Raw genomic sequence first — 22,500 nt, 5'->3', positions numbered from 1 at the left:
GGCCTGAGTATCGCCTTAGAATGCCATGGTCCTGACTGGTGTGTGTGTGTGTGTGTGTGTGTGTGTACACATGTGTGCGAGTGTCTGAGGTTACCACCAGAATTCTTAAAAACTGAAAAGAAAAAAAAAACTAAGGGCTTGACAGCAATGATAAAAAATATTGATGAATTAATTATGATTAATAGTTAAACAGTAGAAATGGGATATGATGGAGGCCGAGAAAACAGTGTATCTTGTGATGTCAGATTTTCTGTGGGGAGGGGGGGGTCTCTTGGTTCCTTTTTAAATTTCTTTCCTGGTGTTTTTCTGGTTGCCATGGAGAATGTTAATAACAGATTGTGATGAGATTTCCTTTTCTCCGCACCTGTGCTGAGAGAGACAGGTGTGTGTGTTTGTCCCTCTTTGGGAGGTGGAAAAACAGGAGAAGAGAGGGAGACAGGAAAGGCTAAATTCAAAAATAAATAAAAAAACTGACAGAGGACAGAGCGTTGTATAGTGCCAAGCTATGTATATATACTGACTGGGAAAATGTGAGAGGAGTCTCCTAAAGCAATATCTTGATAATGGATTTTGTGTATTGTACAGGAATCAACCTTATATGTATTATTATTAATTATTATTATTATTATTAATATTAATTATTATTATGCCATTTGTATTTCTATACTCGTCACATGTAAGCTTGGGGCAGGCAGAAAGGTACCCAGTGGTTGAGCAACCAGAAAGACATGAAACTCGTTGCCTAAAACCCCAAATTCGATTTAACATGCATGAGCGAAAGGATTGTCAGATCAACCTCCCAAAGGCATTGGGGCATTACAGTGACCCTGACAACGCCATCTGTCACTGTAGCTATCAATATCGACATTATTATTAATTATTACTTTTCCGAGGAGAGTGAACAAAAGTGGCTCCTCGTTTTTTTGCTGCAAAGTGTTGAACACTAAAAAAACAAACCCGTGATATTTCTGAACGTGACAGGACCCAGAGGCGATACTGTCAGCGGCAGATATCATGTTCTTAATTTCCTTTTCTTTTGATTTGTTTGTTTTTTTTTAATGAAAAAAAAATGGTTCCGTTTTTGTGATAGCGGTCATTAACTATGATGCTTGTATTTCTTGTATTTGTGTGTTTTTGTGTGATTGGTTTAGTTATTTTTAGACAATCACAAAATAAGATGCAAGCATTGTATAAGGGCAGACTGGCAGACATTTTGTGATGTTGTGTACAGTTTGTCAAAACTTCTTCCACTCTGGTTCAAAGTTTGTAATTATGATTCTAAAGTCATAAAATGCTGTTGGTTTTTACTTTTGGTTTTATATTCTATTTGTTTTGTTTGTTTGTTTGTTTTTTAATAAAAAAAGCACTACATTATTGTGAATATACCTTCTTGTTGCTCATGAATTTTACCAGAGAAGCATCAGACATCTACTCAGATTCATCTCTTGAGAAATGCTTTACAGCATCATTTAAGTGTATTGCTAGATATGCAGTAAGTTCTTTTTAAAATAAAATGCATTTTAATAAAATCGCATAGCCTAATAGCATTTTTTTCCATACCATTTCCTTTATAAATGTTTCTGGAGGGGACTAGGCTACAGTCATCTATCTTAGATCCAAGCTCTTGTTGAAGCAAACGATAGAGACTGATTTTCTTTTATATTAAATTAAATGTTGCAGTGGTAGCAATCAAATGTAAATCTTTGTGATGGGATTCTCCCAAGAGAGGGAAAGCCATGTTGGCAACTAAATGGCATATGATTTACTTGCATTCCTCATCCATACCGTGAATATTTTTTGATGACCCATTCATCTTTGCTAAATAGCCATGCATTATTTATGGAAAGGCACTTTCCATCAAGAGCAGTAATGGGATTTCATGGTCGAGATGCTCTCTTGTTTGGCCTGTTTGTATGTTTGTTCAAAAACGCAGTCAGACTTACTGAGAGGTCACAGGCTCTCACTACAGGTCTGGGTTAGAAAAAAAATGGCAAGGTCAAGGAATTTGCATTAGACAAAGACAAGTAGTAGTAAGACTCCTTCATATCCGCAGTTGAAACAGAATGCCCACATTCAATCACACCAAGTCATGGTCAGTTTCTTCAAGTGCTGAAGAATTTATATGATAAAAAAATGTATGGCATGTATGTGGCAACTGGTCTGGTGAACCACTTAAAGGTTATATGGGTCAGGATACACCGAACCTGTGGTCTCATACAGCTGCTGGTGTTGATGTTTAAGAACTGGAGTCACTAGTGCTAACAACCCCAGAATTACACTTAAGTAGTAAAGTGATGCTAGTCTTTTTTGCACAAGACGCTATTATAGTGAGAACAGACGAGTCCTGCCACGAATATCACTTCATTTGATGTTAAATTCAACAAACCAAAAAAGAAAGCCAATAACGAGGAAATACAATGGTGGTTCTTATGGAGGGTTGTCATGGGAACAGACGTCGCACTGAGCAGAGTCAGCTGTCTGGTTTCCTCTGGAAATGTACGCCACCTAATAACACCCAATATAAGGTAAGTAAGGAACACGTTATCGTTTTGTCGGGGTAGCCTATTTATTGCAGGCAAGCAAACAGGTGGCCGAGTCTTGGTAGGGTAACGTCATAACGCTGAAGCTAAGATAACTTGGAAGGGATAACGTTAGCTTTACTGATGATCAAAACATTTTAACTCTTGTGTTTCATCCCAAAGCAGAAGTCATTGCAATACACAGGGAAACAATGAAGAAGAAAGAGAGAATTCAAAAAGACAAAAGCGAAAAGGGAGTGGAAGACATTAATTCGAAAACAGCAGGTAAGTTAACGCCAAAGAAACGTCAACGTTAGCTAAGCTTGCTTGGAAAGGGGTTGATTCCAGTTATGGATGCCTTGATTTATCCTTAAAATGATTTAAGACGGAAGTTATTTCATGTTATCTTGACACAACAGAGCAACGTATCCTAGGTCAAAAATATGTCACCAAACATTTGCATTTTATGGTTACAAAGGGTAACACTGTGCGAAGGCATTGTGACAATTAATGTCAAGAGAAAAAGTCTGACAGCTACTCTCGACTGAGGAGTTCAGTCTCACGGATGTCCTGCTTCCTCATTCACAGGGATTACAGCAACCGATCAATACCCCTGATATATTTTACTTGTATTAAAGGCACCCAGTGCAACTTTATATAAACATTCAATGAAAAATAAACATTCAATTTCTAGTCTTTTTTACATAGTAAGTTTCAATAACTCCATACCATTGCATAACGACATTCAAGGAGCAAAGATGAGACGTCGTTGTGTGGTGAGAACTGATAGAAGATCGTAAACAACAACAATCGCCGGTGGGGAGAGGCCATTTTTCCATTGACTGGAATCCCGCTTTATTTATTGGTGGCACCAATAAATAAAGAAAATGGCGGAGATTGTTGTTGTTATCGATTTTCTATCAGTTCTCACCACACAACGACGTCTCATCTTTGCTCCTTGAATGTCGATATGTAATGGTATGGAGTTATTGAAACTTACTACGTGTAAAAAAGACTAGAAATTGAATGTTTATTTTTAAGCCTCGAAAGTTGCACTGGGTGCCTTTAAAATTCTTACAACTTTTGCCCTCTGATGGACTTCTTGTCTGTTTCATAGTACTGCATGTTCAAGACAGGTGTCCGGCCCAAAACATTGGTAAGCGCTGGCAGTTTTAGCACACATCAAGTTCCCGTCAACATTTCTGTAAATTATATTGATTATGGTCTACTTTTAGTTATGACTGCAATGGTTATTGGGGTTGGGCATTCTGTAGATGACTACCAGTGCACTGGTAATCTGGAAGCAGACTTTCTTGAAGTTTCTGCTCTTTTGGGAATGAGTGAAATCCCTACGGTAACACCCAGACCCTCCGGAGCCCTGTCGCCATCCATCGAGAAAGGGATTGGAGGTGAGATAGAAGTGGTTTCAAAATAGCAACCAGTGGGGCTCAGTGCTGATTTTCGGTAGTCATGTTAGATAATTAGCAACGCCACATTTTATATGAAGTGTCCTTAGGTAGGATACTGTGTGTCCTTAATATGTAGGCTAATTCATTAATAATTACAATGTATCCTTTATATTTGAGATGTAGCCTAGTTTTAGTTTGGTTTAGTGTTATTCAAATGAAGCACTGATTTACATGTGTGTACTTACTTGGGAAGTGCATAGTTTCATCAATTACTTAAGCACACTGTAATAAAAAAGCCTTATATAAATTGGGACCAAGCCAGGTTCAAGGAATGCCACGGTCATAGACGTCGCTGTCACCCGTATGTACTTTATCTTGTAAATGGCTAATCAAAAAATGTAAGGTTCCACAGAGAGCCAATCACATGGATCTCGGTGTCCTAAACGACAATTACTGGTTGAGATGGAGAGTGAGGATCCCCGGAGTGTCAAAGCAATCAAAGTCTTAGGTAAGGACTTAGAGTGCTTTTTCTTTTACAGTGTAAGTATTATTTGGATTGCTGGAAGGATTGATAGCAGCTTCAGGACCATAACACAGAATGCAAACTGAGAAACTGAGGTGTATAAAATTGAATATTGCTGCGGTTAGGAATAGGATTTTACTTGTGCTACAGTATACTGCATGCAGAGCTGCACTTCGAGATGTTTATTTGTTACAAATATGCTACTTAAATTTAGTGATGAAGTATATTGTTACATGTGGACATTTTGAAATTGAATTCAAATGGAAGTTGAGTTGCACATGACAGCTTGTGGAAGTCTAGTCAGAGTGTTATCGCATAACAGGGCCACTGCACTGTTACAGGGTGGAAGGTGGATGAAGTCATGACCAAGGCACTGAACAAGATTGTACCATCCCTACACAATCTACAGACAATACAGTGAGTCTTGAGGAAGAGAAAATAACTTTAAAAAAATCCTTTGAAACGACATGTACGAAAGTACTTTGGTGAAGCAGTGTTAAAATGTGTTTCTGTTGTGTGCATTGAGTACTTCACAAGCACAGATGTGTGTTTTCAATATTTTTGTGTAACCTTCAACCTTTCACTAGCACTTAAGTCTAACGTTATTGAACGATAGCTATGTAGCTCTTTTATCAACTATAACACTTAATCGGTATTGTTCTCAACCTCTCTTGTAAATTGTTTTGGATTAAAAAGATCTGCCAAATGCTTTAACTGTGAATAACAGAAGTTCCTGTGTGCTGTTGCAGCTTCTGGCAGGCGGACCTAATCACGCATACTCTCCTCTCCCTGAAGACCATCCTGCCGCTATGCTGCAGCCTCAGGTGCTGTCAGTGTTTGGCCTTAGGACCCATGCACCAACACTGACCCTCCTGATGGATTACATTCACCTATATGATGGATGTTTTATTATAATTGATGACTTGACCTAAACATTGACCCGAGGCAGTCATAATACCTGTGTACTTAACATGTCTAATGCGAAAAAGTACAGTTCATACTATAGTTGTGTATAATATTACATACATGTGATTATTCATGTGTGTGCTGCCATTTATCTACTTTGATAACAGTATCATGTGATTCTGATGTGATTGTGACACAGTAGTGTGGTTCTGGTTTTGTGGCAGGACAGTGGTGTTGGAGGGGAATCCAATGGCTGAGAACAGCTACCATCTCCTAATGTCTGAAGACAGCAAGTGAGTCTTCCCTTTTCTCTGGCTCTGCTTGTCTCTCTCTCTCTCTCTCTCTCTCTCTCCCTCTCATTCTGTTCAAGCATGCCCTTCATCTCTTTTTCAAAGATAAGTTAAGATGTTAAGGTTATGAGGGGCTCACTGTCATTTAAAAAATAACAGTGTAAATGAACGTATGGAGCACTCTGTATAAACCTCAGTGAGGTGTGTGTTATTAACCTCACATTTAAGCTGAAATGTAATAAATATTATTATCTGTGTCATGACATTTTCCTTGGGAGTGATGGCTGTGCGTTAAGTGGTACAGGAAGAGCACTTGGAAGATAAGAGAATGCAAGAGTGCCAGAACAGAACAATCTGAGGGGGAAGCCTAAAATCATTATCTCCCTTTTGTCATAGAAATCATTATCTCCCTACAGTCATTGAAAGGTCTCTTGCTGTTTGAAGACTATGTTATTTTGTCATAAATAAAATGTAGTTGTACTGTGTCTGAGCAACTGCTGCAGATCTTCCATCTTTTATTTTTAGCCACAGAATCATGTCTAAATCTAATGATCATAATGTTCCTCCTGACTTACCCCCATATAAAAAATAGCCAGCTAGCTTTTCCCCATACTTCACATTGTATTTTTTACAGCATTTTCACAGTTTAACCTGGCTTCATCCTCCTGACTTCTCTCCCCCTCTTTAGTGTAGCCCACTTATCACTGCGTCACAATCAGATTGGAGAGGAGGGAGCCCGACTGATTGGCTCAGCCCTCTCCACCATCCACTCTGCCAACAAGAACCTTGTTTCTCTCAACTTGGCCTTCAACTCCATGGGTGACGCAGGGGCCAGGCACATTGCATGGGTAAGTGCTTTAACATGATTAGAATCTAAACAAACACCCCACAGATTTGTGCTTTGTATCTGACCACAGCATCGCAAAGAAAATAGATGGACCAGTGTGTTAGCCAATGCCTGTCTAAAAGTTTAAGCAAGGCTTCCATGTGAAGAATGTGAGAAGTATTGGCAGAAATGATGATGTATTTAGATGAAAGACAGTGAAAAGTAGAAGTTTATTACTATAATTTGCTTGCATATAACCGTTATAACCGTTGTGCTTGCATGGTTGGTCCCATTCCGTGGTTTATTTTTTTGTGTGTGTCCTTTTAGGGTCTGCGCCTCAACCGCTCTCTGTTGTGTCTCTCTCTGGCTAACAACCACATAGGGGACGCAGGGGCTGCTGTCCTGGCAGAGGTGCACCTTTCAAATTATGTCCCTCACTTCTGTCCCCCTTGTGATAAGTGTCATTTACCAAAGAATAGCCAGGAGGCTACATTGTAGGCTCTGTTCAGTCATATGTTATTGTATGTAAAACACTCTTCCGTCTTGGCTTCTCACTCTCTCTCTCTCTCTCTCTCTCTCTCTCTCTCGCCATGTCTTTCTGCCCTTTTAGATTTTGAGCCCTTTCCCTCTGACCCATGAAGAGATAGTTGAAAGACGGAGGCTTAAGATTCAGAGAGATCATTCAGTAAGTTAAGCATTTCCTTATTGAATCAGGCCATGTATGAGTTTAACCCATATGTTGTGGTCCGAACCTGGGGAATAGTTGGTCACCGGTTTTTGAAGCACAGTCTAAGGTCCTTTATATTGACATTCTCCCTTCCCAAGGTATTTGTCATTTAGAGTTGCATGCATCACATGATCACACAGTAGCTTGACAGCCAAGAATATCTCTTTTTCCAAAAGGCTGCTATTATTACAGCATACACTTATCTTCCAGTCTGTTGTAGGACACCTGTGGCCTGGGAATCCTACAAAGCACCTTCTGTTTATTCCCAGTTTGGAGATGAATTGTACTTCAGAAAACTTGAAAAGATTACATTTACACTCAGGGGCTTTAAAGATCACTTCTGACAGAATTGGCAAGTTTTATTAGGCTGTATCTCTGTGGATGGTTCTCACTTGAGGTAGGAAGTGTAGATAGATGTGAAATATATAAATGTGAAATATATAAAGTGCAGGTGTAAGTATTAGTGGTGGTAATAAGTAAAAAGAAGTGAATCAGGTATTAGTAATATAATGATTAGTAAGTGGTGTAAGTACGGTTAGTACAGTAAAACAGTAAAAAAAAAGTATTCTAAGTACAGGTAATACAGTTAAGAGTTGGGTAAACAGTAAAGTGTGATAAAAAAAGACATTCTTGTGCAAATGTTCAATGTGATCGTACTATGCTGAAGCATAGACACTTATGGTGAGATTAGAGATGAAGTGGAAGAGGATGTGGTGGTTTGCTTAACATGTCAAAAGAGATCTGAAATGATATCATGTGTAGAAAGCCTTGTTAGCATATGCTTTATACATATATGTCCTTCACAAACAAAAACACAGTAACAAGGTGTATGTATGTAACGTGAGGCTGTATGTGAGAAGATGTCCAGACCCTGTCATAAATATCACCATAATCATGGAGAAAGGAAAAGATTTCAGTACTTTTACAGCTAGCAAAATAATGCCAAAAAATTGCACAGCCTATTTGTGGTTTGCATTAACATAGGATATATATCTGAATATCTGAATATTTGATGTGGATAGGGATAGAGACTTGCTAATGCAGTCTGTAAACATACACAGCTTGCTGCAGCGTGATGGGAATATTAAGAGATCAGCCACAGTACCTCCAGAGGTTTACAGGCTCACATCAGGACTGGGAAAATAACATTGCTTTCTCATTTACTGTGGCAAGTGGGGTATACGATTCAATGACAGTGCACACTGGTGTGGATGCACAGGTCAGATCTGAGTGTTTGTTATCTGGATATTAAGATCGCTCCCAGATTGCATGTTAATGCAAGGTGTAAATGGGGTTATGTGACACGTTTGCTTTTTTTATGTTGATTGAAGTTGTGTAACCATCCTCATCCTCCGGCTGAAAAATAAGCAGTCCTCCCCCCTCAATCCCCTTCTCTCAAGCCCACTCAGGATTTGGGAACTGATCGCCCTGTCTCCGTCCCCAGTAGTTGCTCAGTAGAGCAAAATGTCAGCAAGGCGGCCAAGGGCTCTTCCAAGAAGAAGGTGAGTCTCTTGGTCCTACTTATTATTATTTTTTTCTTCTGTGTATCCTCCGTGATGGTAAAAAATTGTGAGCTGTTGAGATAGTGTAGACCAAATATGATGTTGTGTCAAATGCGTAAATGTTTACGTTGTTTGCAGGAGAAGACATCAGGCAGTCAAGTAGGGTCCGGCAAGAAAGAGGAACTAAAACTGGCCAAAAAAAGTAACACAAAAGTAGCAGTAACTTCTTTTTGTGCTTGAGATAACACAAACCAGGCATTATTTATAATCATGTCTCCTTTTGTCTGCCCTCTCTCTCTCTCTCTTGTATCCCCTCAGCCTCTGACACTAAAGCGCAACGGAACCGACAGAAGCCTGTGGCCAAAGACAGACCGCCATCAGTGGTTGACTCAGAGGCAAGGAGATAATCACATATGAAAGAGATAGAGAGTTAGCTGTAAGGGCCTTTATGTAACCTGAAATAGGACCTGTAGGCCCTTTTCATAACTTGAGTTCCTGTTCGTAACTACCAGGAGGCCTTTTTGTAACTTGGTTGGCCTAGGCTTTTTTGGGTTCCAAATAACAGAGATAAATTTCAGTATTGGCACAAATGTAAAATTACAACACTGGTAGTAATTCGATATTTTTCAACATCGACACGGGGGAAAAGATTACTTGTGTTGGTAACTATGCCCCTGGCCATGTACGTAGCTAAAACTTTCAAACAGCAAATTGCATTGAGATTGGTAGGCTAAATTACCTGTCCAACAGAAAACAGGCAACTATGGCATCACTCTGCAAACATCATCATCCCTCATGTGTGATTTTCATCTGGGAAAAGCCACACCAATGTTTATCTTGTTTTTGCCATCGCCTGACCTGATTTAGTTTTTCTTTATGATTTCGCTTTACAATTATGAATACTATATTCAATTTCTGCTAATAGATCCCCCTCAATCCTACACACTACACCTTTAAGGAACCCTTACACTAACTCAAGTCCCTAAGCATCCTTAGATTAGCCCATGCTATTGAAAAGGGAATACCTAATTAAAGAATACTGAAATTACGCAATAGAATACGTATACACTGTGTTTATATTTCAACACCTACTCATAAAACTTACTTCTGCATAGTTAAACAAGTATAGTTAAACAAATATAGGCCTAGTTGCGTTGACTGACACCAATGCTTGGAACTTTTGAGCTGCCGTATACTGGGGAAAAAAGTTGACATTCCATCAACGGGAGTGGTGAAACTCTTTATATACAGCTCTGACATAGCCCTGTGCTGCGTGCATGCAAATATGTCCTTTGAAAAAAATATCATCAATTATCAACTATAGGTTGAGTTCATGGTAAACTCTTACCTTTGCTGAATGGATGGTTTCTGTGCATCTTGAGACACAATTGTAAACACAGGGCTCATGCAACCATTTTTCGAACAAAGTGAACAGTCAGTCTGGCAGTCTGCCCTGCACATTGTCCAACCGGGGGTAGTAGTGTGAAACCATTCTTGGATTGGTTGAAGTGTCCACATCACGACCCAATCACACTCACACTCACCCACATGTGGAAATGCATCTCTACTTGCTGTCTAATAATAACAATAATATGCAGTAGTAATAGTCCTTGTTTTTTACTTTCCTTGTTTTTTTTTTTTTTTTACTTATCTGAAGGACAAGAACAACTTAGGACAAAGTAAGGTAAGTTTGAATTCCCGACAAACTCTCCCAGCTTGTATGAAGTTCTGACTTGTGAGTATTTTGGGGTTTGCCAGATGAAAAAGCCTCAGTTGAAAAGGGTGAACAGACGAACCGTGGGCCTCATAAATGACTCTGACACTCTGTTGCTGTGGTCAGATAAGATTGCAAACAGGAGTCGAATATGACATCATGTCATCACTGTTTGAGTATGGTTTACCTCCATTTGTGTGGAAGGCCTTGGCTGGCTGTGCAATTCACCTCTAAAAATAAGTGCACATTTCTGGGGTAATATTGCTATAAACAATAACCAACTTTATTATAATCCAGTTTACAGTAGTATAACCCAATATATTTTGTAGCCAAAGACAGTTTGATTTGAGATATGTATGCTACAAGTAAGGGATAACGGCCGACGAGCTGTCCAGTTCTACAAAGATAATGGACGCTGCGGGGCAAAGAACGCCACGACGCGCAGCGGAGTGGTGTTGCGCCGCGAAGTCCATTATCTTTGTAGAACTGGACAGCTCGGAGGCCGTTATCCCGCTTATCTCCCGTTTACAACATCCAAAAAGTTTTTTATTCTTATTATTATTATTATTTAGAATTTCCTTTATCTTTAGGAAACTTAATATGCATAATAACCTGATGAATTCTTGATTTGAAGCCTAGTGCTCGCATTAGAGAAAGTCCTGTTACGTTGGTGTCAATGGTAACCATTCAAGAGCATTGATATGGAACGGCGATTTAACTTTTCTACTGGGACTACGTCCAAGGTGTCCATCTATACGAACTTATTGTACACCCCATTAGCCAATCAGAAAACAGTATTTCGTTCCAGAGGGAGATAAGCCTCAAACCAGGCTTTCAGTTATTTATGCTGATGAATGTGTGTGTGTGTGTGTGTGTGTGTGTGTGTGTGTGTGTGTGTGTGTGTGTGTGTTTCTCAGTCAGCTGATGGGGGGGACATAGTGAGCTCCTTGCTGGATCCAGGTGTGCAACACATTGGAGGGGAAATCATTATGCCAGGAAACACTGCTCTCACGTCCCTCAATCTGTCAGGTCAGCTATCTGTCTGTCTGCAGATTTCTTAAAGATGCAGTGTAATTATTTAGATATTTTAAAAACAACCCCCAGAATCACTGGTGTGAACTATACATTGTGGTCAGACCAAACCGCTAATTATAAGTAATATAAATGTATAATATAACTGACTGTAACTTTTAAGATCATGTAATAAAGGTGTAGAAACATAGCCTGACGATGTCATACTCATAATTCTAGTCAGAATATAACTTCCAGACCTCAAATATTGTGGGCGGGGCTAAATTCGGTCTGGTATCCAGGCTAGTTGAAACATGGACGATAAATGTGAATTATGGTGTAAAATGGTGCCCATATTTCACCGTACGTCACCGTATATATTCTCTCTGGGCAGGCAACCTCTTGACAGAGAAGTCTATGCAGCTCTTCTACTCCTCATTGCAGGCCCAGGGTGATGGGGGAGGCCTCTTGCGGCTCGGTCTGAGTGTGAGTCCTATACATGATCACAAACAAAGATGAAAAATAGCCGGTTTTGCTCTGGCTTTTCTCTAATCTCATCTTCCATTGTATAGGTTTTACTGATGTTCGCATTTCTTGCTCAGTTCCACAAAGTTGTAGCCAGCGAAAAACACCAACTTATTCCTGTGTTTCCTGTTATTCCTGACAATGTGTTGAGTAACATTCCTGACAATGTGTGGAGTAAATCTAGAACATGTTTCAACTTTAGCTACAAATGGGTTTCAATATCATTATATTTTCACAAGACTTCTACACAAGTGTGTGATGCACATAACTGACATAACAAACATTCTGCTTCAATCTTGCTACAAATCATCACATCCTAAAGGTTCTATATCTCTCTATGGTCTCTAGAAAAACTGTTTCCCCTCTGACTGCGAGGGCTTCCTTAAGATACAGGAGCTGATGACCCACAGAGATCCTCTCAACAAAAGCTCCGCCACTCAGGCCGAAGAGGGACACGGACCAGCCGAGTAAAGGACTGCGGAGGAGATTTTGAATACATACTTGTTTAAGAAATATGATTTGCTCTAATTTCACATGTGTCCACACATTTGTAGCCACTCATGTAATTCTCTGTTTACTGTGGTGGTCTCAGAGTTTAAAGAGCTTACTTTTTAAAGTGTGTAAAATCTCATGAATCCATTAAAATTATATTTTCTACTTAACTGTTATTTGGCCTGTCTGGACCTTGTATGTTGTGCACCATGCTATCAGTGTCCATATGACCTGAGTAATAGAATTGGTAACCAGCAATCTAAACAATTATACTATTTTACTATTGTAAGAGAGATTTGCTTAGGTATTTGCTTAGCTTGAGACTCGAAAAATAAACATTCAATTTCTAGTCTTTTTTACACGTAGTAAGTTTCAATAACTCCATACCATTACATATCGACATTCAAGGAGCAAAGATGAGACGTCGTTGTGTGGTGAGAACTGATAGAAAATCGTAAACAACAACAATCGCCGGTGGGGAGAGGCCATTTTTCCATTGACTGACTGGAATCCTGCTTTATTTATTGGTGGCACCAATAAATAAAGAGTTGGGGGAAAAAATTGCGGCGATTGTTGTTGTTTACTATGTTTGTTTTCTATCAGTTCTCACCACACAACGACGTCTCATCTTTGCTCCTTGAATGTCGATATGTAATGGTATAGTGTTATTGAAACTTACCACGTGTAAAAAAGACTAGAAATTGAATGTTTATTTTTAAGCCCCCAAAGATGCACTGGGTGCCTTTAACATGATTTATGTTTAGTAACCTTTAGTTTTAAATAAACACAGGTCAAGGAAGGCGAAAACTGAATGATACAATTTTCAAGCGTGCCAGTTTTATTGTAGTGCCGGTAGTGAGTTTGGCCAAATTACGTGCTAACATTATTTTTGAACATGTAGTTACCAATGTGTCTTATAATACACATTTAGCCCGTGAACGAGTATGCAGTCAACATTTCAAACAAAGGGGACTTTTATTTTGACGCTGACATTAGAATGAATGCAGCACTCTTCCTCTTTGTGCACACGCGCCCCGTTCATATTCTTCTACCGTTTCCGCTTAACTTCCTTTCCGGCGGCGGCTATTTCTTCGCCAACATGCCAGTGAGTACAGACTCCGTGTTGATCGCATTATTAGACGATCAAGCCATTCCCCTCACATATGAATTTACGTGCCAGCGCATGATACATTATTGTTCAAAATGATGTGTTTTCTGGGGTGAAAGCTTCTGACAGTGCGTCAGTAGACTAAGAGTTTGAATGGCTCGGTAGCGTGCATATTCGCTACACGGGTACAAGATGGCGGCGCACATATCAAGTCATGGACTGTGGTGTTGCATAGTGTGGGTAGTTGTTTGTGGCGCATTAAAGTACTACAATAACCACGGGTTGCCTAGCCGAAATAATATGATAATTATTAATTGTATTATTGTCAACTGCTCGAAATGGTTGCCTTTCTGACTTTAAGGTCCATCAGGGTTACGATAACGATGCGAGTCGAGGGGCATCTGGCAATGATATGGGAGTCCATAGAATACAAATTCTTACTAACCTCTTTAACACTGTTTACAGCTCGCAAAAGACTTGTTGCACCCAACCCCCGAGGAGGAGAGGAGGAGGCACAAGAAGAAGCGTCTTGTCCAGAGTCCTAATTCTTACTTTATGGACGTGAAGTGTCCAGGTATGTTGCTACATCAGATCTTGCATTGTCAATTATTATCACGTTAAGTTCTGTCCCGTTCTAATTGTTTCGTGCCGATATACAATGTATGCATGGCCGTATACAACTGAAATCTGCTTGACCTGTTTCAGGATGTTACAAGATCACGACAGTCTTCAGCCATGCACAGACAGTGGTGCTGTGCGTGGGTTGTTCGACAGTGTTGTGCCAGCCCACCGGTGGCAAAGCCCGGCTCACTGAAGGTCAGTTCCTATATATTTTATGTGTTTGGGCACATATTCGGGGGTTCTTGTCATTTGTTTTTAAGTGATGTGTTTGTGTGTCTCTGTGTGTTCAATGTCTTTGCCTCGACTGTGGATGGATTTTGACCTTGGTTAGAAAATGTCTTGATCCTCTTCAGATTCTGTTAAACAGTGATGTATCATGTCATAGGATTGAAGGTGGGAGTAGTTTTAACGATTCAAGTTTGATAAAACAATCTGTCTAGTCACACAAAGAGTAGAAATATAATAGTATTAAAAATGTATTGTGTAAATTCACCATTTCCCTTTGATAAAGTCGGTGTCGTTGTTGAGCTTTGATTTGGTCATACTTAACTATACCGTTTGTAAAATAACACCCTGTTAGTAAAAAAGAATGCAGTATAGCAGTAAGTAAAGTAAAACATTGTATAATAGTATAAGTAAACTAGTAACCCTTTTGGATCGTCATACAAATATAAATGTGAACATTACAGGGTTATGAACCTATGCAGTATGGTTCCGAATCTTGGGCGGGGTTCACCATTTTTCTCAAGTTATTTGATCCACTTGTTCCAATGGTGATGTATCATCCAAAGTGGGACTTAATTGAGATAGGCTTATTGTGCAAGGGGCAGGCATTTATCTCCATAAGAATAATTACAGTGCATGGTGGTTTGGGACAAAAAGGCATTTAAGTGATTTTACATAGATTTTTTTTTAACATCCATATTGGGGTTCTTTTCAAGGAAATTGCCCTGAGAAGTGCTTTTGTAAACATTTCCAATTAATTTCAAAACAAGTGAGTGTGAAGGATCAATACTAATTGAGATGATAAATCAAGGGGTACTGTCATTGATCGAGAGAGTACCTGAACCATTTGTGCTTATCTCATTCGAAAAGCTTCTGCCTAAAGTTCTGCTCCCTGTTGGGCTGGTTGACCATCACTAACCTTGCTCCCCATGGCTCTTGTTTGAGTGAATGGCAGAAACGGCCTTAGACACAGCATGCAGTCTTGTTTTTAAAATGGTTGAAACGCGTGCAGAGAATTAAGTACAGAATGTACGGCTTGGATAGTCTTTTAAGTGGACTCATATTGTATAAAAATATATATGAAAACATCAGAACCGGAGACCACAAAATGGCTAAAAACTCACCATGATGCATATGGTTCTAATGTATGTGTTCATAATTACTAAATCATGGTAATATTGAAATGTGTACAGTTTCTAGATGGCTTGAGTGAAAAGTGATCATGATTATTAATAGGTTAATCTGCTTTGTTTGTTTCCAGGTTGCTCTTTCAGGAGGAAGCAGCACTAGCGATGTCAGGGCCTAGTGGAGAGGGAGACGAGGACCACGGCAGTGCTGGGCCTGGGCTGAATAGGCTGCACTAAGCCCAGCCCACAACCTGCTTCTGCAACATCACTCATCTGGTCTCTTTGTCTCAGTAAAAAATATTTGGCTAAATGTTTGCCGTCTCACCTGTCTTCTCTTGATGTATGTTTGGGTCTGACCTTAATCTTTCCCACAACCTGTCTAAACTCCATAAATTACTCTGAGTCCATCAGTACATAATCCAGCATACATGTTTCAGTTGTTTAATGTTGAAATGTTAATCAGCTGCTTAGATAAGGGAGTTTTACATAGCATTCCTATAGGTGCTCACGTAATGTGGTATTGAGCCACCTAGTTCAATGGCTCAGAGGATGGAGAGTTTTTGGGTCATGGGTGATGGAAAGCAGACGCGACTGCAACTGGTGAGTCCTGAGTGGGCTATCCAGTGTGGGCGTTTGGCAGAAAATCTTTTAAGAGGCCCCTCACTGCTCAGATTTATGAGTTTGCGGAAGTTTATAGGAATCCGTACACGGAAGGCATGATAGCATGCAGAAATCACCTCAAGTCATCTTGGCAAGCCAAAGAAAGGGGGTGAATATCCTGGCACAACAGCGGAAATGCTATTGTGCTGTAAGTTTATGAATCCTAAGAATGATAATCTTGGAAGAGTCATGGGATTTTTAGATTCCAGACCTGGAATATTTTTTTTTTTCATTGAGTTATAGTTTTAAAGGACATTTGATTTTGTCTGATGCCAGTCTAATGAAATGTTGTCCTCTTCCATGGACAATGTTTTGTAAGAATTTCTGAAGCGTGATGGTTTCCATTTCAATCGACTAACCTTAGAAAGGGATGGTCTGGAATGAACACATTTACGTCACCTATGAAGTAGTATTCAATTTAGGTGTACTTGTAGATTGTGAAAGGTCATTGAAATCTCATTAAGGGTCCTTGAAATGCAAATTAAGCTGGGTGGGAACCCTGAATGTTTGGTGGTCTGACTGACTTGGCATACCATTTTGCCATTAGCAAACATGAAAAGGGAATATCGTGATTTGCTGTGTAGTTTCCCTCATACATTCACAATTTCTGATACGAAATGGCCTGGGGAAAAGCAGACTTGTTTAATCATAATTGAAGATCCAGGAGTGTGTATCCTCCCACACTCCTTGTTTCCTGGGGTTAAGTGACACGTAATTGGGATCCACAGCTTTTATAATTTTCTAAAAGGTCGCAAACTGAATAAGGTAAATAAAAAGGAGTTTTGTAGAAATGGCTGGGAAATGCAAAGACAGGCAATGTCTTGAGGAATCTTTCAGGAATGCTTAAAAGTATGAAAAGCGGTGCAATATAACTGCGATTTAGTAGTCTGGAATTATGGACCTCTTAAGAAACTTTCTCGTCACCGCAGAGGCTAAAATATATTTCAGTCATTAGCCTTTAACTTGATTACTACTACCTGACAAAAAAAAAACACCTTTCAGAACAACAAAAAGGACAATCTGCTGTCACTCAAATGGAGATGTAGTGTATTTGGGAGCCCAGAACAAACAGTAGTGGACTAATAAACTGCTTTGTCCAAACATTTAGACTTTGAAGGATGTCCAGAGCAGGAGGTAATGGCAAACAGACTTTATAGCCTCCAAAGGAAAATCTATTTGGTGCTAATTACTTTAGACGACAACGGATCTAAACGATTTGTTTAAAGTAGGATTACCGATATGCTGCCTACAGTCATAACGTGTTACTGAAACAAAAATCCAGGCAAATGGTGTATTTAGGGAATACTGGACGTGTGTAGAAATGAAAAGAACATACCAGAGATGAGAAGTGACGGTCAAGATTAGAGAGGGCAACAGAGTGTGGAAGAGAAGGAAAGAGATGAGACGCTAGTAAGGAGGAGAGAAGGAAAACAGCAGACATACTGAGGTGCTGTCAATAATCCTCCATTAAGCGCCAGTGCATGTCAGTGTGGCCGAGTGCCTAATCCAATTTTACGAGCAATTAAAAACACACAGCACAGCACTGACTAATGGCTCCTGCAGTCAGAACAGCATACTGGAGCTCATGAGGCGAAACAAACGCCTAAGCAGTTAGATCTTCATCATCAGGGGCCTAAAGTTCCTCAAAGTCCCTTGGGGATCAGACTCTAGACCTCTAGCATTTATGTTCTAAACATGTGATTTTGAGTTCTTGAAAAACCTTGACATTTAATAGATGGTTGTCCTCAATACAACAATGAGCAGGTCATTTCATACGGTATCATCATTTATCATACACAGATGCTTTTCTTAGATACACCACCAGGAGGCGCCAACACGTACTAAGGGGTTCTGTATAGATAGTGATAGTAGGATAGGTAGACGGACTAGTATATTGCAGTATCAATCTAGGTTTATTGTAGTATAATTTTCAATTCCAGAACACATGAACCAAGCATGCATCAAGACGGTGGGCAGTGGCAATGTGACTAGACTGATAAGCACTCGAGTATCCAATGTAAAGCCATGCTAAAGTTTATCCCAAGTCATCTATGTGAGCAATCAAGTCCTACAATATTCAATAGAAGAGAGTTCCAAACTTTGGTAAGGTTGCAGATAAAAGGTAAGGTTCCCTTCCTAAATAACAAATATATAGCACTTGCTGCTGACCGACACCACTAAGCACTTGTGTTGTGCTGGTTCATTTCAGAGAAGCCCGCTTGAGTAGGATACCTGACCTGGAACAGAAAAGAAGGATTTTAATGTGTGTTGCCAAATTATATTAGTACATTTCTTGATGAACATTTTCGCATTACTGAAGAAAAAATTAAGTATAACAAGCGCATAAAACTACAAATAAATGATTAACTTTACATACTCCTTTAGTAGTCTGAAATGCAGATAGGTTCAGAAACATTACACTCTCCTTCATCTTTAATGACTTAATTTCCCAGAATGCATCATTACTCTGGACCAGATCAGGCCCTAGACCTGTTCTAGATATATCTGCTTTCTATGAATCATCCAAACATCTGGAGATATGGCTGCCTGTTAAGCTTGTCCAAGCAGGCATCACACTCCTGGAACCTTCTGCAGCAGAGGTTGGCACAGGGTTGCCAGGGAAACTGTTGAATGTTTACCACCATAATTCAAAGAGACTAAAAACTGAAGGGGGTTAATTTAATGTATTTTATTTTGGGGAATGATTTCATAGCATTTCCATTTTTGTCTTGTTGAATTTGGAAACACAAAGTCTGAATTTTTCATAGCCAAGGGTTTTCATGCCGCAATGAACTGAAGACTTGAGTGTCTATTGTTGGGGTTTGTGGCATGCTTAACCATTTTTAACCAAAATGACACTGAAATATGAGCCTAGTATCACTCTATGCATTTCCACGCTTCAATCAGGATTTTTATTTATGAGTTTCACTTTAATGTTAAATTGGAAGACAGGCAATTATGAATTCCTTTTGCCAACCGGCTGCCAAACCCTTTTCCATCTGTTTAGATTATTCCCCTTGTTCATTTCTGGCTCTGTGTCAGGATGAAGAGGGAAGTGTGTGTGTGAGTGTGTGTGTATGGGTGATTGACTGTATAAGAGCATTGTTTGGACCTTATGGTTCTATGTATGTGAGAGAACACATTTGTAATAATGTGGAAGTGTGTGTGTGAAAGAGAGAGAGAGTGTGTATGTGTTCACAGTGCATGACCCCCTCTCCAGATGTCTTGGCAATACCCACCCCTTAATTTTCCCAGAGAGAGAAGGCCTCCGAAGGCCAGCTGAAGTAATAGGGTAATCTATTATACAGTTCCCTTTTCCACTCTCTCTCTCTCTCTCTCTCTCTCTCTCTCTCTCTCTCTCTCTCTCTCGCTCTCTGTCTCTCTCTTTCTTTCTCTCTCTCTCCCTCTCTCCCTCGCTCTCTGTCTCTGTCTTTCTTTCTCCCTCTCTCTCCCTCTGTCTCTCTCTCCCTCGTCTGCCTCTGTCTCTCTCTCTCCCTCGCTCTGTCTCTCTCTCTCTCTACCTCTCTCTGTCTTATTCCTGCGTTCCTGTCTCAGCACTTCGTGTGGGTGAATGAGGAGTGGAGTTTAACTAAGCACATTCTCCAGGCCTCCTGCAGATTCCAGCACTTTCTCAATCTAACCGGACACCCATCTATCCTTTACCCTCCTCATGCCTCCTCCACCACACACATATCCACACACTTGGGCATTCACACATTTGTCATATACATCCCTCACATACACATGAATTACCACCATCTGTATTTGTAGAAACCATTTGTACAACCCCCAGTACATCACAAACATGTATTGTGTCTCATGCCAACACGTGCATACGAAGCGTAAATATTTTCAGAAGTTGCTGTGCGGTGCGGTGCTGTACTGATTGATAGCTCTGTACTTCTCATCCAATTATAAAAATCTGTTAAAAGTCTTAATCTTGCCTAGCTACAGGCAGTGCCGCTGGGGCATCTCATTACAAAATAGTAAACACATTGCACATCCCCTTTTTATTTACTTTTTTCTTCCGTATACTTTGTAGATCACAAGCATTTATTCCATATCACAAGTTCCCTGATACATAGATGTCCTGCATGCACACACACACACACACACACACACACACACACACACACACACACACACACACACACACACACACACACACACACACACACACACACACACACACACTCACTCACACTCACTGACACACACTTGCACGCACGCACGCATGCACACACACACAAACACACACACACACACACACACACACACACACACACACACACTCACACACACACACTCACTCACACACACTTGCACGCACGCACGCACGCGCACACACACACACACACACACACAAACACACACACACACACACACACACACACACACACACACACACACACACACACACACTCACCTTCATCTCCAAACCCTCTCCCCCCCTGTTGATAACAAAAACACTCACATGCAAGCGATCTTCTGTGGCATTATTTGTGTGACATTATCTGTGTGGAGCATAGAACCACGTTTGAGGTCTTTTTCCCAAAGCCTGCGTTTGTGTGAGAGTGATAAGGAGAGAAATAGATAGGGGTGAAAAGGAGAGAGAGAGACAGAGAGAGAGAGAGAGAGAGAGAGAGAGACAGAGATAGAAAGAAACTGAGGAAGACTGAGGGTTGAGACAGAGGAAGAGTAAAAGACATAAAGACAATGTGAAGAAGGTCAGCTGAGGCAGAAGAGCTGATGTGTCTCTCTACCCTTTCTCCTTGGTCCTTCCCCCCCTCACCTCCCCCTCCCCCTTTCCTCTTCTCCCCTCTCCTTCCCTCCTATTGTCTGTCCCTCCCAGGTGAGAGTGAGAGACATGGGAAGAGAAGGTGGGAGAGTGAGAGGGGTCGAGTTACTGAGAGAGAGAGAGGGGGGGAGAGAGAGGGGGGGGAGGAGGAGGAGGAGGAGGAGGAGAGGGAGCAAGCTGACTCGAGCGTCTAGAATCAATCAGATGCTTTTTGCCTCTGCTCTCAGTCGCTGTGATTCGCCGGCAGCGCAAGGAGCGGAGCCTCTGTGTGTGCCGCTTGTTTTTTTTCTCTCTCTCTCTCTCTCTCTCTCCTTCACTCTCTCTCTCCCCCTTTCTCTCCCCCCCTTGTTCTCTCATTCTTTCCATCCCCTGATCAGTGGGTCTGAATCACTGCAGCTCGCTCCACTCCTCTCTTCACCTCTCCTCCAAGATTTTTATTACTTTCACTCTCACCACTCCTCAGCACCCTCACCCCCTCTCTCTCTCTCTCTCTCTCTCTTTCTCCCTGTCTCCCCTCCTTTCCATATCTCTCTTTCTCACTCTTTCACTCTGCCATTCTCTGCTTCTCTCTAACCCAAGCTGTTAAATATCCCTGGGAATGTGGCGCTCGCTAGCTTTGCTTCTGTGTGGATTCTCAGCACTGGTGCAGGGTAGGTTTATACTCTGTTTCTGCTGTGTATGGTTGTTGTGTTAGTATGTGTGTGTGTGTGGGTGTGGGTGTGTGTGAGACTGTCTGTGTGTGTGACTGTCTGTGTGTGTTTTCTGTGTGCTTGACAGAGAGTTATATCTGAGGGAGGGGAGAAGAGGAGCCAGGAGACTGCTAAAAATCTGTCTGTGTGCATGTGTATGTGTATGTGTGTGTGAGTGTGTGTGTGTGTGTGTGTGTGTGTGTTTGTTAGTGTACTCTTGTATGCTTACCTGTTAGCTTTTCTGTTTTCCTCCAACTACACCTCGGTGTCAGGATGCCTGTTAAATCCATTGCAGAAATAATAGCGGCAGTAACAGGGAGACAGAGAAATAGACAGTCAGTCAGATAAACATGCTTTACCCATGACAAGATTCAAACTGCAATCATAAATTTCATCCTCTCTCTTCCACTCTCCCTCATCCTCCCCCTCTCTATCCATCTTCTCTCTCCTTCTCCTCTCCCCTCTCCCTCTCCCTCTCTCCATTTCTAAATCTCTGGGTAAACAGATTGTGGCAGTGGCTGCTGTAGCTGCTGGATAAAAGCACAGCAGCGGCGGCAGCAACAGCAGCTAGCTCAGGCATGGTTATGGATGTGATGCGATCAGGCGGGCTTATGATGGGCTTGTGAACATGCTGCAGCAGCAGAGAAACACGGTTCCAAGCAGTGGGGGTGCGGGGTGGTGGTAGCAAAGAGCCAAGAGCAAAGAGCACGTTGCTATGTGGGAACAAGTCATTCTAAACACTTAGCTCTGACAGACTAGAAGTTTCTGTTTCGGTCCAGGATTAAAGCTCTCTCCCTCTCGTTCCATTGTCTGTCTTTAAATCCTGTT

At 40.8% G+C, this 22,500-nt stretch overlaps 3 protein-coding genes across 3 annotated transcripts in view; all 3 read left to right on the top strand.

Annotated features, from left to right (window-relative positions):
- Positions 1-4,812: 4,812 nt before the first annotated feature.
- lrrc71 (leucine rich repeat containing 71) lies at positions 4,813-12,423 on the top strand (the record flags this gene model as incomplete). The annotated part of the gene is made up of 12 exons (XM_080836298.1): positions 4,813-4,868; positions 5,201-5,275; positions 5,582-5,650; positions 6,336-6,495; positions 6,801-6,884; positions 7,084-7,158; positions 8,601-8,702; positions 8,841-8,904; positions 9,021-9,097; positions 11,334-11,445; positions 11,822-11,913; positions 12,301-12,423. The coding sequence occupies 12 exons, from the start codon at positions 4,813-4,815 to the stop codon at positions 12,421-12,423; spliced, it is 1,089 nt and encodes a 362-aa protein (XP_080692424.1).
- A 1,076-nt stretch (positions 12,424-13,499) lies between these two features.
- Positions 13,500-15,839, top strand: rps27.1 (ribosomal protein S27 isoform 1). Its single transcript, XM_080838148.1, has 4 exons — positions 13,500-13,549; positions 14,018-14,126; positions 14,258-14,368; positions 15,660-15,839. Exons 1-4 carry the CDS (start codon positions 13,544-13,546, stop codon positions 15,686-15,688), a joined length of 255 nt encoding a protein of 84 aa, XP_080694274.1. The 5' UTR covers positions 13,500-13,543; the 3' UTR covers positions 15,689-15,839.
- Positions 15,840-21,581: 5,742 nt separating this feature from the next.
- Positions 21,582-22,500, top strand: part of chrna11 (cholinergic receptor, nicotinic, alpha 11) — a gene marked incomplete at both ends in the record, with an annotated part of 30,191 nt that continues 29,272 nt past the window's right edge. Inside the window, one exon of the mRNA XM_080838112.1 lies at positions 21,582-21,633. Within this exon, the coding sequence (XP_080694238.1) occupies positions 21,582-21,633 (52 nt within the window). The remainder of the gene's footprint in view (positions 21,634-22,500) is intronic.

The sequence above is a fragment of the Sprattus sprattus genome (genome assembly GCF_963457725.1).
Source record: "Sprattus sprattus genome assembly, chromosome: 4".
Lineage (NCBI taxonomy): Eukaryota > Metazoa > Chordata > Actinopteri > Clupeiformes > Clupeidae > Sprattus > Sprattus sprattus.
This window is presented reverse-complemented; position numbering and strand designations above follow the sequence as displayed.